Consider the following 16,506-nt stretch of genomic DNA (forward strand, 5'->3'; position numbering starts at 1 on the left):
TCAATCAAAACAGCAGGAGAATAAGGTATACATACATAACAGGGCAACACAGTGCATAGTCAGGTTCGAAGGATTTGCCCAAGGTGAAGTAGCGTTGAGTTCGTACACATCACAGAGAAGGGAGAAAACAAAGCATGTATACCAGATAGTTTTGAAGAGGACAGGGAGATATATAAGGTATCAAAATAAAAATCAAAAAGATGAAAAAACAACAAAACAAAAAGAAAAAGAGAAAGGAAAAAAGACATAAAAGTAAGAACGGGAGGTTTAAAGTAGATACAGACAATATATCAAACAGCACGAGGCCAGAGGCATATAAAAAATAGGGAGCAAAGAGAGGGAACATTCACACATATATAAAACGTAGTATATGTAAGGGGCTGGCCCCTAGGCTTGTTCAACGTAGAGGTGCCGTCGATTGACTATTCTAAGCTGAAGAAGGAAGAAGAGACTTTACAGGGATAGGCGCCTAACAGCGGTGAAGCAGACCGGGTTAGGCGGTGTACCCCGGCAGAATAGTGGGTCCAACGGAGCCGGATCTCGGAGACTGCTCCGGCAAAGCCGGAGATATCAATCCGGGCTCTAGCCCGTGACATCACCCCCCCGCTCCCCTCCGGCGGCGCGCCCGCGGCGCTAAGGCTGGGTCTCCATCATGCTCCATCGCGGAGCCATAACGGCGTTCGTAAGCCTCCATTGCTTCTGTCCCCTGGAGCGTCTCAACAGGCTCCCATGTCCTCTCTGCATACCCTTCCCACTTAACCAGAACCTCGCGGCGCCGCCCGCGCCCTCGACGCTTCCAAGTAGCCGCGTCGATGCTCTCCACATTCCAGGTTTCCTCGCCTTCGTCATCTATAATCGGTGGCGGCTGCTCGTCGTCCAGCGTTTGACCAGGTAAGGGGTCGTTGCCTGCGCGCTTCAGGCTATCCACGTGGAAGCGTGGGTATATAGCTGTTGGTACATCGAGCTCTACTACGTATGGTGAGATAACCTTTGTGACTGTGTACTTATGGTGTAGCCAATCCAGTTTCTTGCAAGGCCTGGGGGATCTGTAATGCCCCATGTGAAGCCAGACTTTGTCGCCCACTTCCAGTCTTTCTGTAGGCTGGCGCTTCACGTTGGCCAGTTCCTCATAGCGTTGCTGCGTTGATGCGAGGGTTGATTGGGCCATATCCATCACGTCCTGAAGTCTCGTTACTAGCTTACGTGCTACGTCCTCGCGAGGGCCCTCACGGTCTTGTGGGTCTGCCTCTTGAACCCGGATGGGCTCTGGGTGGTATCCGTGTTCTAAGAAGAAGCTGCTCATACCAATAGCGCTGTTATCGCGGCTGCAGAGCGCTAGTTGAGCTGCTGGGAGGTTATTTGCCCAGTCCTTCTGCGAGTAGGTAACGTAGTTGCGCAAGTAGGCCTGGATCTCTTGGTTCATCCTCTCCGGGCCTCCATCAGTCTGTGGGTGGTAGGCAGTACTGAGCCGCTGTTCTATTCCTAACAGCTTACAGAACTGACGCCAGAACCGGCTCGTCCAGTTGCTACCTCTATCGCTCACAATAGACGCAGGGATACCGTGGAAGCGGAAATGGCAGCTAAGGAATCGTTCTGCGCACGCCTCGGCTTCCATACTCTCTATAGCTTCAAGAGTTACACCCTTGCCTAGCCGATCGATAATGACCCAAAGGAATCTCTCGCCCTTGTCCGTAAGGGGAAGGTCGGTAATGAAGTCCATAGCGAGGTCGCTTCGTATACGCTGTGGTATTGGCAGAGGTTTCAGAAGTCCTTTTCGACGCTCTCTCCAGATGTGGCTACGCCCGCAGCCATCGCAGTTGCGGCAGAAGCGTCGTACTAACTGTGACTGGCCAGGCCAGTAGAAGCGTCTACTAACCAGCGCTAGGGTGTTATCTCTTCCTGGGTGTCCGCTAAGCGCTGAGTCGTGGATACTTTGGACGATACGAGTACGCAGCGTGTTCGCCTCGCTATCTAGGTCTTCGCTACCTGGTACCCAGATCCGGTCTCTAAAGAGTAGTCGGTTACCGTTATCGATCTCACACTCAGCGATCTGGACTTTCAGCTTGAGACTAGGAGGGAAACTTCTTTCTCGCTGTTTCACTGCAGTATAGATCTGCTGGTAGACTTCATCTTGTCCTTGAGTCTGATCCCAGAGTTGCTGTAGTTCTTTATCATCAGTGAATACAAGCATCGCTGGTGCTGCCTCTATGCGTTGTACACGTGCTGAGGGAAGGGCTACTTCAGGAAGAAGCTGGAGAATCCGGCCTTGTTCGCGCTCGTCCTCTAGAGACGTGGGTACGTCTTGTTCGCGTCTAGAGAGTGCGTCTGGCACTACTGCTTCGCTTCCCGGGCGGTACTGAATCTCGAAGTTGTACTGTGATAGCTCCTCTGCCCATCGGCTTTGTCGTTCTGTAAGCTTCTGCTTTGTCATGAAGTACTTAAGGTTCTTATGGTCAGATAGGACCTTGAACTTGTTGACGCTCTGTAGCTCCGCTCTCCATGCTTGCAGGCAGCTTATGATAGCCAGCATCTCTTTGTCGTGAATTGGGTAGTTAAACTGCGCGCTGTTTAACCGCTGCGAATGGTACGCTACTGCGTGACGTCTACCATGCTCGTCTTCCTGTGAGAGCACTCCTCCAAGGGCAAAGCCGGAGCAATCAGCTTCAACATAGGTTGTCCGCTCAGGGTCCAATTGGTGCAGGACGGGCTTAGCTGCGAAGATCCTCTTGAGCTCCTGGAATGCTGCTTCTTGTTCCTTACCCCAGCAGAAGGGGACACACTTCTTTGATCCAAGGAAGCTTCGGACTCCTTTAACTGTCTTTGGAGCTGCCCATCCCTTAATCGCCTTCAGTTTCTCAGGGTCGCAAGAGATACCAACTCCAGCTGTAATGATAAACCCTAGGTACTTAACTGTCTTCACAGAGAACGCGCACTTGTGAGGGTCTAAACGTAGCCCTGCCGCAGCAAGCTTGTGCAGTACTAGCTTAACCTTTGCTTCGTGGTCTTGTCGTGAGCCGTTTGAGTAGATCAGGACGTCATCCATATATGCTGTTGCAAAGTCGTCTAAGTACTCTCGGAGTACACTGTTGATATATCGTTGGAACGTGGCGGGGGCCCCTGTGAGCCCAAAGGGGACAACTAGCCATTCAAATAGCCCATACCTCGTCCGGAAGGCTGTCTTATACTCCTCTCCCTTAGCGATCCTGATCTTGTGGAACGCTGCTACTACGTCTAGCTTAGTGAACCACTTAGCAGCGCTAACAGTGCGTAGTGTTTCCCGGATCAAGGGGAGGGGGTATCGATCGCGCTTAGTGAGTTCGTTAAGGGCGCGGTAGTCGACGCAAAACCGAATCCCTCCACCTGGTTTACGCACGAATAGTACTGGGGCTGATGCTTCTGAGCTGCTGGCGCGGATGAATCCCTTATCTAGTAGGTCTCGTAAGGTCTTACGGAGAACGAGGAGTTCTTCCCGTGACATGCTGTAGAGCGGGCCCCATGGTAGTACAGCCTCATTGCCGTCGCTCTCCTGTTTGATGGGGATCTTGTGGTCGACCCCAGGACGATGCGGAGGAAGGTTAGCAGCTTCATCAGGTTGGAACAGCTCTTGAAACTCCGCTAGTATAGCTGGTGGGAGGAGGGTCTTTAGGTCTGCCTTCTCAGTCTTCTTCGTAAGAGCCTTCTGTATATCTGCTAGGCTGATGGCTCGGACTTCGTATCCTGCTGTTCGTTTGGTACGTTGTCGCGCCCTCTTATAGAGCGTTGCAAAAGGGGCTCCTGGGAGGAGGCGGGCAACCCTGATCTGGTGTACTCGTTCTGGCTCCTCCTCGCCTTTCAGACGTAGGTCTACGCCGCCCCTCCTATGTTGTATCCGTTGCGCGGCAGCATCATACAGGATGCGGTTCCTCTCCATCCAGGGCTTCCCTAGGAACAGGTCGTCGCCAAGGCCACGTACGGTATACGCGAAGATCTTCTCATCATAACCGCACAGCTCGAGGTTAAAGACAACCACACCTGTTGCTTTTGTAGCGCCTGTAGCGTCGCTGAAGCTGCCTAGTACCCGCTCGGAGCGGTCCACTACTGGCAGGCGAAGCTTGCGGGCCAGGTCATGGTCGACAAGGGCGTATAAGTCGCAACCCGTGTCCATTAGGGCGTCTGCTTGAGTGCCCTTATGTATGCGGGTAGTGATCACTGCTGACTTGCTGCTCATGCGATGCTTAAACTGCTTCCATTTTGTGATATCACTAAGTTTGGCCTCCAACGCCCGACTTTGCGGTGGAGTTACTCTTTTCCCGAGCTCTCTTCAGCCTCAGAGCTTCCCAGCTCCTCTGTGGCACTATCGTTGCTGCTCTCTTCTGACTTCTTGGCTTTCTTGACCTTCTTGATCTTCTTTGGCCCTGGACGCTTTGGCTTAGTGCACCGTGTAGCGATATGGCCGATGTTGTTACAGTTATAGCAACGCCGACTATCCTTCTGCGGTTGTTCACTACCCTCGGACTCAGACGAGGAGGAGTAGCGTCTGCGGCGCTGCGGTTCCGGAGCTCCCTTCTTGTTCCTCGCGCGGCTTACGCCGGTCATCACCACATCACCATCGTTGTCGTGGTGCCTGCTTGCTTCGGGGGCTCTAGGGTAGTACGAGCTGCTTCTGCGCGTTGTAGCTGGAAGCCTCTCCAGCCTTGCGGCTACGTCTTGTACCCGCATGAGCCATCCGTGGTAGTTATCGACCGGAAGGTCGACAGTAACGAGGGCTCGTTGGAGCCGCGTACTAAGTGCTCCCTCGAGGAGGGTTATCTTCGCCTGGTCTGCCCAACTAGCCCCCCCAGCTTCTGACAATACTCTCTCGTATCGGGGAAGAAAGGAGGCGAGGGATTGGTCGTCCCGCTGACGGATCGTTCGCAGCGTAGCAGCTGCGCGGGAGGCAGCACTTGGGTCTTTGTACGTACGGTCCAAGTACCTCATGAACTCAGAGGGGTCTCGCTCGCCCCCGGGGCCTCCGGCGGCGTAGAAAGTAGCAACAACTTGCTGAGGGTCAACGTCGAGTCGTGAGTTGATATAGTACCAAACCTCGGCGTTACCCCCCATAAGTCCTGCATCTAGGGTTGTCTTATCGCGCATTTGCTGAGACCACGCTGGGTAGTCTTTGCGCCTTCCCGTGAACTTCGGGGGATTCGGTAGGGGCTTTCTCCGCCCTTCGGCTACCATTACTGTATCGTCACTCGGAGCCTGTATAGTCGTATCGGCTGTGGACGGGGTCGGTACGCTACTCGTAAGCGGCGTAGGGGTTGCTCTATCCGGTGACATAAGCCCATTCAGAGCTGTCAAGAGCTGCGTCATCTGGGCCGTCTGCTGGGCCATTTGGTCCTGAAGAGGACGTATGCTTGCGTTAACCGCTTCGTTGATCCGGCGGTCAATCTCGGCGTTCATCGCGTCGTTTGCGCTACCCTCTGGCGAATCCATCGTGTCGCTCTCGTGAGGTTTCGCGTAGCGTCTTCTGTTGTTGAGCTTAGAATATGTAAGGGGCTGGCCCCTAGGCTTGTTCAACGTAGAGGTGCCGTCGATTGACTATTCTAAGCTGAAGAAGGAAGAAGAGACTTTACAGGGATAGGCGCCTAACAGCGGTGAAGCAGACCGGGTTAGGCGGTGTACCCCGGCAGAATAGTGGGTCCAACGGAGCCGGATCTCGGAGACTGCTCCGGCAAAGCCGGAGATATCAATCCGGGCTCTAGCCCGTGACAGTATAAGTAGGATTAAGGTAAGATAAATAGAGATAACCATCCGAAGTTAGGGTTATACATTAAAAATAGTTAGATTTTAGGGTTATACGCAAAATTATAACATAATGGGTACAGAAGCCAAGATAATGGTAATCATTCAGGAAATGCAAAAGGAACGCCGATATATGGCCAAAAGCAGAGTAGTATAATAGAGAAACGAGAGGAGATAGTAAGAAGGATATAGTTAAAGGGTTCGCAGTTATATAAGACATACATAGATGTTTCATTCATTAGTAAGGCCATATTCAGAAGAGAAAGAACAGAATCAGTTTATACATCATTCAACATACGGTTCAGCAGAAGCAATATCAATCCAGAGAGGACGTTAAGATAGGACAATAGCAGTATATAAGATGATTTTCCATGCATATTTCAAGATTATTATAGTTATTAAAAGAAGAATAAGCAAGCAGCAGGTTATATTAGAGATATAGGTGACAAAGACAATATAGTTTAAATATTAAAACGTGCCCACAAGCCCATGGCAGATGGTGTATAATCGGAGTAGTAGGATAGACAGGTCAAAGTATAAGGCATTTTGAGATCATATAGTTCAATATGAAAAGAGAGTCAAAGAAAGAAAAGTCACAGAGGGAATAAGGAGTAGAAGAGCAGCAAGAAAAAAGAGAAGAAGAGGGAGGGCAAGAGGTTTAGGGTTAAAGGAGAGATCAAGCAGGGAAGAAGAGCAAAGATATTAATTTAGGGTTAGAGTAGAAGTGTAGTTTGCAATTTTTAGGGTTAGATAATAAATCAGTGTTAAAGGAAAGGTTAGAGTGATGGGGTAAAGTAGGTAAAAAGGTCAAAGAGAAAGTGTAAGAGAAGGGAGGTAGTAATAGAGGAAAGGGAATTCAACAGGAAATGAAGGGATAAAGACAATAGAGGTTATGTAGAATAAGTCAGAAGATAAGGGAGTCCGCAGATCAATGTTACGGTCAGCTATCCGACAGTAGGGTCTGCTAACAGAAGCTGGGGATTGAGACGTAATAACAGTACACTTAGGTCGTGGTCTGGGTAGTAGGTCGTAGGCTGATAGTAGATCGATCGTCAGAGGCTAAGGTGATCAGTCTTAGGCTCAACAAGTAATTCGCAGTGAAGGTAAGCTGAGAGTATCCGTGAGGATGAATACTAAGTTGATTGCTGAAGAGCTATGGAAGTCTGACCATGAGCCAGGCTCAGGGTCATACTATATATATAAGTCTTATATGAACAGTTCTGCTTGTTCATGAGCGCTGTGCCCCTTGTCACTATGAGCGCTCATTCTAGAGTGGGATGAGCGCTCATTCTAGAGTGGGATGAGCGCTCATTCTAGTCTCCACTGAGCGCTCATTGTGGGTCCCTTATCTATGCTCATTCCTTATCATCACGTGACCTGTACCATAGTTCTTCCGTTCCTGAGTGAGTCCCTGTTGTTCCCATGATCCTGCATAGTACAAATGTCCTGTCCTAGCCGCCCGACGCCCGAGTGGGTCGGTTAACTGTTATCCATGCATAACGGGTCGTAACATATGAGCCGACTTCAAGCAGACAAGCCTGGTAACTGATCTAAAGATCTGCGGTCTCAAAGTCAACTGCCTAGCAACGGGCTGCTGGCTTGCTGATGATGCCCTTTCAAATCTCCAATCTAATGCAGGAGAAGAAACGTCGAAAAATGGAGAGACGGCCTTCTAGCTTGGTTGGGTTAGGGTTGCTTCAATAGAATGGCGCCGCTCACGTGCCATACAGCGGACTGTGGTGTGTGGTCTTCATAAATCAACAGACTGACGTTTTAGGGGCATAGTGGAACCTATAGAACACAGCAACCTGCATTGATTTACTCGTAACAAAAAGTAACCTGTGTCTATTCTCTTACGTTCTCAGCCAATGCTTTCCAGCACACCCAGTTGGGTAAATTCATTAGCTATAAAATGCGACGCCTTGACCCTGGCCAAAAGAGTAGCACTCCGACATAATAAAGCGGGCCTCGCTAGCAGCAGATTAACGACAGTCGCCTTGCTAATGTGATCTGACATGTCAAGGAAGCGCATCATATGCGCGGCAGACGCACACCGCGAGGCCAATATCTATTGTGCCAGCTGCTGGATATAGAAGCTCGGACTGATACTCAGCTTCTTGAGCGACTTTGGCTCCGGATGCCAGTCTCATAATCAGTATCGAACAGTGTGGATTCCCCTGTCCCGGCTATCCTTATGAGACGTGCGGTGGCGAGGGGTCTTACATTTACCTATCGCTGCAAAAGGAAGGATTGGCCACTAGTTACAGATGCTCGCAGATCGTCCTCAAACGCCCCGTTAGTTACGTCATCAGCGACATCTTTAGCCATATCCCCAGTCAACTCCTCAGTCACATACTTGGCTTCATCAATGAGAACGGCATGGGGAGGTCGCATCAACAATCAACTGACAGCTTATCAGTCACAATCAGCGGCAATCCTGCCGACGTTGGTGAAGTCAGCCACGTCGACGATCGCATCTAACATCTCTCGTCCTAATATGACAGACATGGCAAACAGTCCAACCCCGCCCCGAGAGAAGCTGGCACAGGCACAAATTACTGGAATTATTGCGGGGGTGCTTGTTCTTTTTCTCGTTGTAGTAGCCATCCTGGCTTGGGCATGTCTCCAAAGGCGGAGCTATTTTCGAAGACAGCGACCTGCTGCCGGCTCCGTCGATGAGCGTCTTATGGCCCTAGGGCTTGCTGGGCGGCGAAAACTGTTTGTTACCAATCCAGACTAGTTTGGTTGTTATCGTTCTGGATGGTGATAGACATCAGCAAGATATCAGCGCGGCCTGTGAGTCGGCATTGAACAATTCTTAATTGTTTCCTAGGTCTCATGCATTATTGCGCTACAAGTCCTCACAACGTCATATCACCAATGGTCTGTGTTTTACCCAGCCTATGCAACGTGCTCAATCCTGCAAACTCCGCATTCTGGGCGCCAGATCGTCTTGGGAAATGCTGCCGCTGTGTCCACACAGATTGCGGCTGCAGTATGCGTACGCCATTGGAACCTCGCTGCAGCCGCTCCACATCACGTTGACGGCCTCGGCCAGATTCTCACCCTCGTTGACCACCTGGTGGTATGTTCCTGGGAGCGTGACCACCATCTCTCCTTCTTGACAGGTCGTCTCCGTAAATTTAATACCCCACTCGCGGAGAGCCTCGGTTGAGAAAAGGGCATTGCTGTGCCGAACAAATTGTGAACATTCCGGCTGTGCCTGACGATGCTTGACACATTTTCTGTGCGGGAATGTCTTGCGGCATTTGTTTTCAAAGTTTCTCACATTCCCAGCCTCTGGCGTAATGAACAGCCATTTCTTAGGCGCCCCCCATCGCACTAAGTTGACTGACGGCACGGCGAGGTCTTCGATATGCATGCCACTTCCAGTGAAGACGTTTTGCGCGTAATAAAGATACGGCGTCGTGATACCCGGTTTGACGCTGTCCACGAAGAGTTCCTCCAATTGAGGGCCGCAGCTTAGCAGAGGCGATGGGTTGCCATGTAAACAAGACCAATCGCCAACAAAGTATCGACCCCGCAGAGCTTGAGGACTCCGAAGAGCTTTTGATGAGAAGAGGTGCCCACTAGTGAGTGAGACATCCTTGAAACGACGAAAATGTGCGGGGTCTGAGTAGTGCAGTTGAGATACAGTGTTTTTCCCCTCGGAAGGCTTGATTTCAGTGACGTAGCTGTCCACTCGTGAGTTGTTGTCCCCCTCCAGAGAGAAGCTAGGGATTCCATTCTGAGTGAGAATATCGCGAGGACGATAGTCAACGATACGGCACTGCCAAAAGCCTCTAGCTGTTACCTCTGGATCGTTGCAAAAGCGGGCTAATGTCTCACTCGTACGGGGACCTAAGTCTCGCAGGGTAATGGTTGCCGGCTCATGAGTGGGGTCGGGAGGCGGGCAGGTATGCTGCGCTAAGTCACCCGTCGCTCGTGGCGTGTAGTTGATGTTCATGGTCACTTGGTGCTAGTGATCAGATGTATCAATTTGATAGTCTTACACTATTAGCGCACTCCTAAACCTAGATATTTGAGGGGAGACTTATACTCCTAGCTTGAGCCAGCCTTTTAACAATTGAATAATAGTGTGTCATTTAGGGGCCTTCATTACGAGGCTACGATATGAGCCCATAAATTAAGCGGCGCTCTCGGCCATTTTCTGACTCCTTATTGTAATGCCTTAGTCACGGATCGTCCTGTTGTCCGTTAATTCACAAGATATACCATGTTCTTTACATCTTCTAGAGCACTAGTACAACAAGACCAGGCGCCGCCTAAAGGTAGCTGCTGATATTAGATATCATAGCTCCTGAAAAAGATGACGGAAGCGAAACGGAATTCCCGGCAGTATCATATCACGAATAATGGTCCAAAGACAACCACAGAGATTAACTGCGACTTTCGAAACAAGTTTTGCACGACCGTATTTAGCTTAGCTCACATGCTGACTTCAATCCACGATCTTATCCTGGTGTCTTTCTGCAATGAAATGTATACTGACAGTTCCAAAAAACAGCTATTGAATTGTAGAGGCCGTCCGCGACGCATATTGCCTCATTCGTGATTAACAACGTCAACGCACTTCGCTCGCCAATTCACACAGTTATAGTGTTTATCCTTGAAACACCGACTTGTCGTGGAAAACCTATCCCTCTGTGAACACACGTGACAAGTCCATTCAGTGCGATGCTATACCGATGATGTACGGTAGCTACTGAGGTTACATAGCTAAACGATATCCAGCTGTACAGTAGCGGCTGACTGTAGGACAACTTTGATGTCAGTCTGACTTTGATATTAACAACACGGTGACAAATTAGAATCCCATGACTTACAGGCTTGTGCCGAACGGCACATGACAGTTTGGCACAGTCATCTCCTATCAGAACAGCCTCATCTAGAACTATAAAAACAACAGTACGCCGGTCTTTGCGAAGAAGATTATGACCTATCCGTGGCTTCGAATTGTCGAAGGGAACCCGCCCACTGCAGTCATCAATCTGTCCCCTACGCTGCAGCGTGCTGAGACCCCTTCTGTGGTGAGCATCGTTCGGGAAATACCAGACTCCCGCCAGCAGCAGGGCGTGTACTCATCCCTCGGCCGAAGAAAGGGCGTCGTGTTAAATGAGGTCAATCTCCAATGCAGTCCCTTAGATGAAGAGCAATGCAGCCCGCATCACAGACATGATCAGCACCCAGTGAGTTACGACAGTACTATTGGACTGCTTTGTTGGTGGACGACCGTCCTCAGCGATGCCATCTGCTTCTTCGTACAAGATCCTCTGTCTGCCCGCAATACGCTCTCTCGATGGATAACGGAATGCAACCGCCTAGACCTTGAGTTTCGTCCAGCGGCTGTCATCATTCTGGATAGCGCTGTTGAAAACGATGAGGCGGACCGCCTCCGATCCCTCCTTGAGGAGGACCCGCCGTCTGCTTTCTTCCATTCCGTAAGCGTGCACTCCGTCCGTGGATACGGAGGAAGGCTACCCAGTAGTGTGTTTGGCCGGATGAGAGAGGTTCGAGCGATGCGAAACGCCAACCATCTCTTGTGGGACTGGCATACCATGTTCAAGCTATCGCACGGCCTTCTGCGACAGCTGGCAGGTCGATCTCCGTCGCCTCAGCGCGACATCAATGTAGGCTACGTCTCAGCTCTCGACCTTGAACGGACGCCGCAGCCCTTGCAGGAGGCAACCGAGTGGCTCGCAGATACCTGGTGTTCTTGGATAGAGCAGACTACATCAGAGGAGGAGGCTTTGCAGATGAGGCTACCGATACTCGCACACGCTATCGCAGTAGATGCAGCAATATCATACAAGGGTCAGGCGGCGTGGCATAGCTCTCACTCTTCACTGCTGCACTGCTGACATTGGAACGCAGGCTTTCACGTGAGGGCGGTCTTCGACCAGCTTCATCGGCATATCGTGAAAAAAGCACTCAGTCGCCGGAAGATTGTCTCCGCAGCCTATGGCATGGCTGTCGTCGCCTCCCATGTCGAAAAGACAGCAGAGAACGCACTGGATCACATGCTGCAACACTACCAAAAGTCTCGTGTCAAATTTTTGAAAGAGCATCAACCTAGTCTCGCTGACAGTCGGTCTTCCGACCTTTGCCTCCTCTGCTTCGTCAGGCCAGCAGACATCTTCCTGCCATGTGAATGTGCTTTGTGCGAGACATGCTGTCGGAGCTATGGTCGTCCCACAACAGGAACGGTGACGGCGTTCGATCGGTGCGTATGGTGTGGCATGTTGTTTGCCGGTGGATGCGCGATTCGTCAGAAGCCTATCACCGCTGGCTGTCGGGTTCTGGCGTTAGATGGTGGCGGAGTGAAAGGAATTGTACAGCTTCACGTGTTGGAGGCCATCGAAAAGCTTACGAAGCTGCCGATCCGCATATTCTTCGACCTGGCCATTGGCACAAGCGTCGGTAGGTCGCCCAGCACACCCTTCTGGTAGTTCACGCTTTTAGTTACCCACACATTGCTTTTACGAATTGTGAACAAAGTAAGCTGATCATGCGTAGGAGGCATAAACGCTCTTTCCATCGGTGTCTTGCAATGGCCTCTTGACAGGTGCGAAAATACCTTCGTGGAGGTGGCGAAAAAGATATTTCCGAAGGCAACAACAGCAGCCGGCCGTTGGTGTCTCCATACGAAAAGAAACCCTACGAACAGATGCATGTGGCTGTGACAGACATAGACTCCAACACCAGCGCGTCGAAGCTTTTGACCACATACACTGCGCCGGCATGCACCGAGATGGGCGGGAGACTTGCGAGCAATATATTGGTGCGAGAGGCGTAGGTCCACCAAACCATTGTAGAGGCACCTTTTGCTGATGTTGTCGATCAAGGCTGAAACCACGTCCGCAGCACCCTGGTGAGTCGCGGACGACGGAGTGAAATCAAGGCAAAGACCATGCTAATAAAGACTAACAATTTACAGTTTATTCCCGGCCAAGCGCATCGGGGATCGTCTTCTGTACGACGGCATAGACATACCACTACCGCATGTCCGGGCGTCAGCAGTACGGCAAACTCCGTTCGACAGAAGGAGACTCTAAGGTTGTGCGAGTCGACCCTGTTATCGCCATGGAGGAAGTCGCGTTGGATGATTCCACCGCCGTCGCGCGGCTGACATCGCAGCTGAGGCGACAGCTTAAAATTGATGCGGAGCTCTGGGCGACGATGAAACAGACGTCGTGGGCCATGATATCGGCTTTGTTCTATTTTCAGCTCCAGAAACCACCGAATGTGGCTGGGAGGCACGGCCAGCTCCACTGCGAGGGAATCGTGGCCTGTAGATACGAAGACGACGCGGCAATCATGAAGATACTCGCGACCGAGTATCCTGGCCTCGTGGCGCTGGTTGACGGCAAGGAATATAACTTGCTTCCACGTGGGCGGGCAGAAGTCAGCTTTCGGCTTTTCTCATGGAACCGGCGCATCGATATCCGGATCAAACACGCTGAGAAATCCGCCTCCATAACGGGGTTTCCCGCGTCGATGGAGGGGCTATATTTCTTGCAGCAGCAACTGCCCCTGGAAGTGTACGTGGTACAGGCGCCAGTGAGTGAGTGTTTGAGGAAGGGAAAACGTCGACAGCCGGCACAAAGCTTGATGGCGCTGCGCAAAAGGAGGCGCGTAGCTCCTTGAGGTAGCCTCTCTACTGTACAACTATCTATAGCCTCTTCTGAGGTAGCCGCTGGGAAGTTGATCATCTGTTTGATTCATGAAACATGATATCGTCTAATGTTTCTGTTTTGTCAATATCTCCTGGAGTCCGATGATCAAAAGGTGGTGTGGAAACATGCTATGAGTAGATCAAAAATGGGGATCGTATCTAAAAGAAAAGAAATCAAAAGACAGCGAATGTTGCATAGAGTTTACGATTGTCCTCATATCTCTGTACGTAGTATTCCATCCGGTTTCTGCTCCACGCCACCACGAAATTTGATGAGATATCAACACAACGCCACGCGAGCCTGTTGACCTGCTTAGCGGAGACAATTGCCCGGGGTAATGAGCGACTAGTCGCCAGCTCGAACTGCAGAGTGAAAGTCGCGATAACTAGCATCTCGTCTAGGCCACGCAACTTGTGTATCAATCTATACGATCGTGAAGCCCACGTCGATTTGAGACATATCGTCAAGCTTACGACAAAGCTGGCTGGAGACTTTTTCATATCTCAAAGCTACTACTGATCTTGCCTCTTGGCCAGCATGTTTAGACTGGAAGAAGGAGCAACAGTACAAAGAAAACGAAACCTCCTGTCAAACCCTGTGTTGTGTGCTCTCAGCCGTACTACGCCGAAAGTAAGAGTATGAGAAAACCGAGAAAACCACAAACAAGCGCCCAATTCATAACGAGACCCCACAAACATCTTCGTTCCCAGCGGACGCTGTCTTTCTCCGTAGCTTATAATGCCTCTTGTAAGAGTTGTTCTGACGCTTGCATATCGCAGATCATCTCGTCAAGCAAGTTTGGTCTGCAACGACACATGTCTGTGTGGTGAAGAATGGCAAGATTGTCGCAAAGGTCGGCTGCGGCAGGAAATAGGGGGAATACCGCTCGTCTTATGTTTGCTTTCCGCGATATGTTCTTCCTAATACAATCAGACGAAGGACGGATGAAGATAATCTAATGTAAAGGCCTTAGTTGGATTGGATGCATGACTAATAGGTTTGTTCATACCGGAAAAATGAATGCTTAGACGAATGATTACTTTTCTCAAGTTGATACTCGGCTGATGTTACAGGCTTATCAGGGCAACTAACTGTGCCACAAAGCAAACGCTTTAGTAATCTCAAATTCATTGTCATGATTCATAAGCCTACAGAGACCAACCACAGCCAATCTCGTCTTCTAGTCACAGATTTTGGCGTACAACGGAACAACAGCGACTAGAACTTAATGGTGACTGCTAATATGAGATAAAGTGACTGGCCCTAAACGTGACTCAGCGGTAGTGTATGTCTGGCACCTGGTCAGTACCCAGCGCCGACTAGAGCGACGAGGACTATCCTATAAACCACAGACAGCTCGCTCAAAAATGGCAATCGACAATGCATCTGCCCATAATCACTGCCGCCCTACTCGCTGCACTTGCACTGGCTTTGCCTGAAAATGAGGACGACGATAACGACGAGCAAGAGTGCCCCAGAGGCCCGGCCATGACAATGGGGACCGTTGCATACTTTGAAACCCCCAGACTCGCAGAGGCCTGTCCCGAGGCGCACGTGTACTTCCTAGACGCCCAGAGCGAGGTTGTCCGCTCCCAGCACGTCAACATCACTAATTCAACCACCGAGTGTGACACCAATCTACTGCAGGCAATCTCACTGCCGGCCGACCTCACCTCGACCTACGCAAAAGTGACATTCTTATGCGGCGGAGACGACGAGCCCCAATGCCAGATGCTCAGACTGTTACCGCCGACAGTGGCGAACTCAAGCGGTCCGTCTTCTCTGGCAATGTCCCGGACATGTGTAAATCTAGATAGTTCGGCTGCCAGCCAAACGACCAACCCGGCGACCAGCCCGACTCCTTCCGTATTCCCGTCATCGCCGGCCAATCCGGCAAGCGGCGTTGCGGATGCACTGACTTCCACCCACCCGACTGGCGGCGCGCCGACCGAGGCCTCACAGCAGTCAGCAGAAACTGCTACAGGCCCAGGTGGCTCTCTCCCCACAGCTGCCCCCACAGACCAAGATGGTCCTCCATCTACGCCGGGTACTGGGGGATCCTTCGTCGCTACTCCGGACAGCACCACTGCATGGCTCTCTCCCGTACCCTCGTCACCGGCACTGCCTGAGAGCCCATCTGAAGCTTCATCCGAAATTGCCAGCAATGACACAACAGGCGCGCCGTCTAGTCTTCCAGCAGGAGCCACTGATGCGACACGCACCGCTATCGGTGGTTCGTCTGCCGAGCCATCGGATGGGGTTCAGAGTCCGACTGACATGACGACGTTCATCACATCCACCACTGCGGGGGCAAGTGGCGCGCCCCGGTGCACGTGTCAAGGGTGATTAATTATGCTGGAAGAGGTACTCTATTTCATACAAGTCCAGACAGAACTCAATGTTGTTGTTGTTGTCGTTTGGCTTGCGTATCGCTCAGGTCCATTTACAAAGGAGGGTTGAAAGTCAAGACCAGCTGTATCGAAAGGGGGAAAGTATCCACAAAATAGATCGTCCAATGCCTGAATCAATGTATCTTCTCTGCTTATTGTCGTGATAACTACCTAGTGTTCCATGCCTCTCCGCACCCACAAAGTTTGATCTGCCTCGATCCGTCGATGAATGCCCACACACCTGCTCGATGAGGCCTAAGCGTCTCAATACAACGAACGTATGCCCTGTTGGAACAAAACAGTACATCCTGGATGACAAACTTTTCAAAGCCGCCGCGTTTCGGTTTTTTTATCTGCCATAGCGGTTGAGTTAGTGTTGGCAAACGTCTGGCGACAAGACGAACGGTCTCGCTCTTCCCCGCAGTGCTCGAAGTACAGGCCTTGAACACTTTGAAGACCTTGTTGAGCGCGGCAGGAGCGAGGATGTTGCCGAATAGGTTTTCTTTCCATGAACTTGTACGACGTGCCGCTGCCCAATAGGCTGTGGATGTACGCTTTCTGTGTTTTCGTGTACGTTGTGTACGCCGGGGGAGGGTGCGCGTGTTCTCGAGCCAGCTTGGGCCGAAGCTGCAGGTCCCGATGGGCCATGGTGGGCG

General features: G+C 51.0%; 4 protein-coding genes across 4 annotated transcripts; 2 read left to right on the forward strand and 2 right to left on the reverse strand.

Annotated features, from left to right (window-relative positions):
• Positions 1 to 1,127: 1,127 nt before the first annotated feature.
• CGGC5_v016823 (Transposon Tf2-6 polyprotein) lies at positions 1,128 to 5,454 on the reverse strand (the record flags this gene model as incomplete). The annotated part of the gene is made up of 3 exons (XM_066153589.1): positions 1,128 to 1,180; positions 1,231 to 4,241; positions 4,283 to 5,454. 3 exons carry the CDS (start codon positions 5,452 to 5,454, stop codon positions 1,128 to 1,130), a joined length of 4,236 nt encoding a protein of 1,411 aa, XP_066006766.1.
• Positions 5,455 to 10,959: 5,505 nt separating this feature from the next.
• Positions 10,960 to 12,839, forward strand: PLA1-3 (Phospholipase A I; the record flags this gene model as incomplete). Its single annotated transcript, XM_066153590.1, has 7 exons — positions 10,960 to 10,973; positions 11,027 to 11,598; positions 11,659 to 12,204; positions 12,301 to 12,349; positions 12,477 to 12,576; positions 12,630 to 12,655; positions 12,722 to 12,839. The coding sequence occupies 7 exons, from the start codon at positions 10,960 to 10,962 to the stop codon at positions 12,837 to 12,839; spliced, it is 1,425 nt and encodes a 474-aa protein (XP_066007040.1).
• Positions 12,840 to 14,840: 2,001 nt separating this feature from the next.
• CGGC5_v016825 (uncharacterized protein) lies at positions 14,841 to 15,806 on the forward strand (the record flags this gene model as incomplete). Its single annotated transcript, XM_066153591.1, has 1 exon — positions 14,841 to 15,806. One exon carries the CDS (start codon positions 14,841 to 14,843, stop codon positions 15,804 to 15,806), a length of 966 nt encoding a protein of 321 aa, XP_066006962.1.
• A 368-nt stretch (positions 15,807 to 16,174) lies between these two features.
• On the reverse strand, positions 16,175 to 16,498 carry CGGC5_v016826 (uncharacterized protein; the record flags this gene model as incomplete). The annotated part of the gene is made up of 2 exons (XM_066153592.1): positions 16,175 to 16,203; positions 16,255 to 16,498. 2 exons carry the CDS (start codon positions 16,496 to 16,498, stop codon positions 16,175 to 16,177), a joined length of 273 nt encoding a protein of 90 aa, XP_066007038.1.
• Positions 16,499 to 16,506: the final 8 nt, after the last annotated feature.

Source organism: Colletotrichum fructicola, assembly GCF_000319635.2.
Source record: "Colletotrichum fructicola Nara gc5 chromosome Unknown KSG_Nara_v1_contig11, whole genome shotgun sequence".
Taxonomy (NCBI): Eukaryota; Fungi; Ascomycota; class Sordariomycetes; order Glomerellales; family Glomerellaceae; genus Colletotrichum; species Colletotrichum fructicola.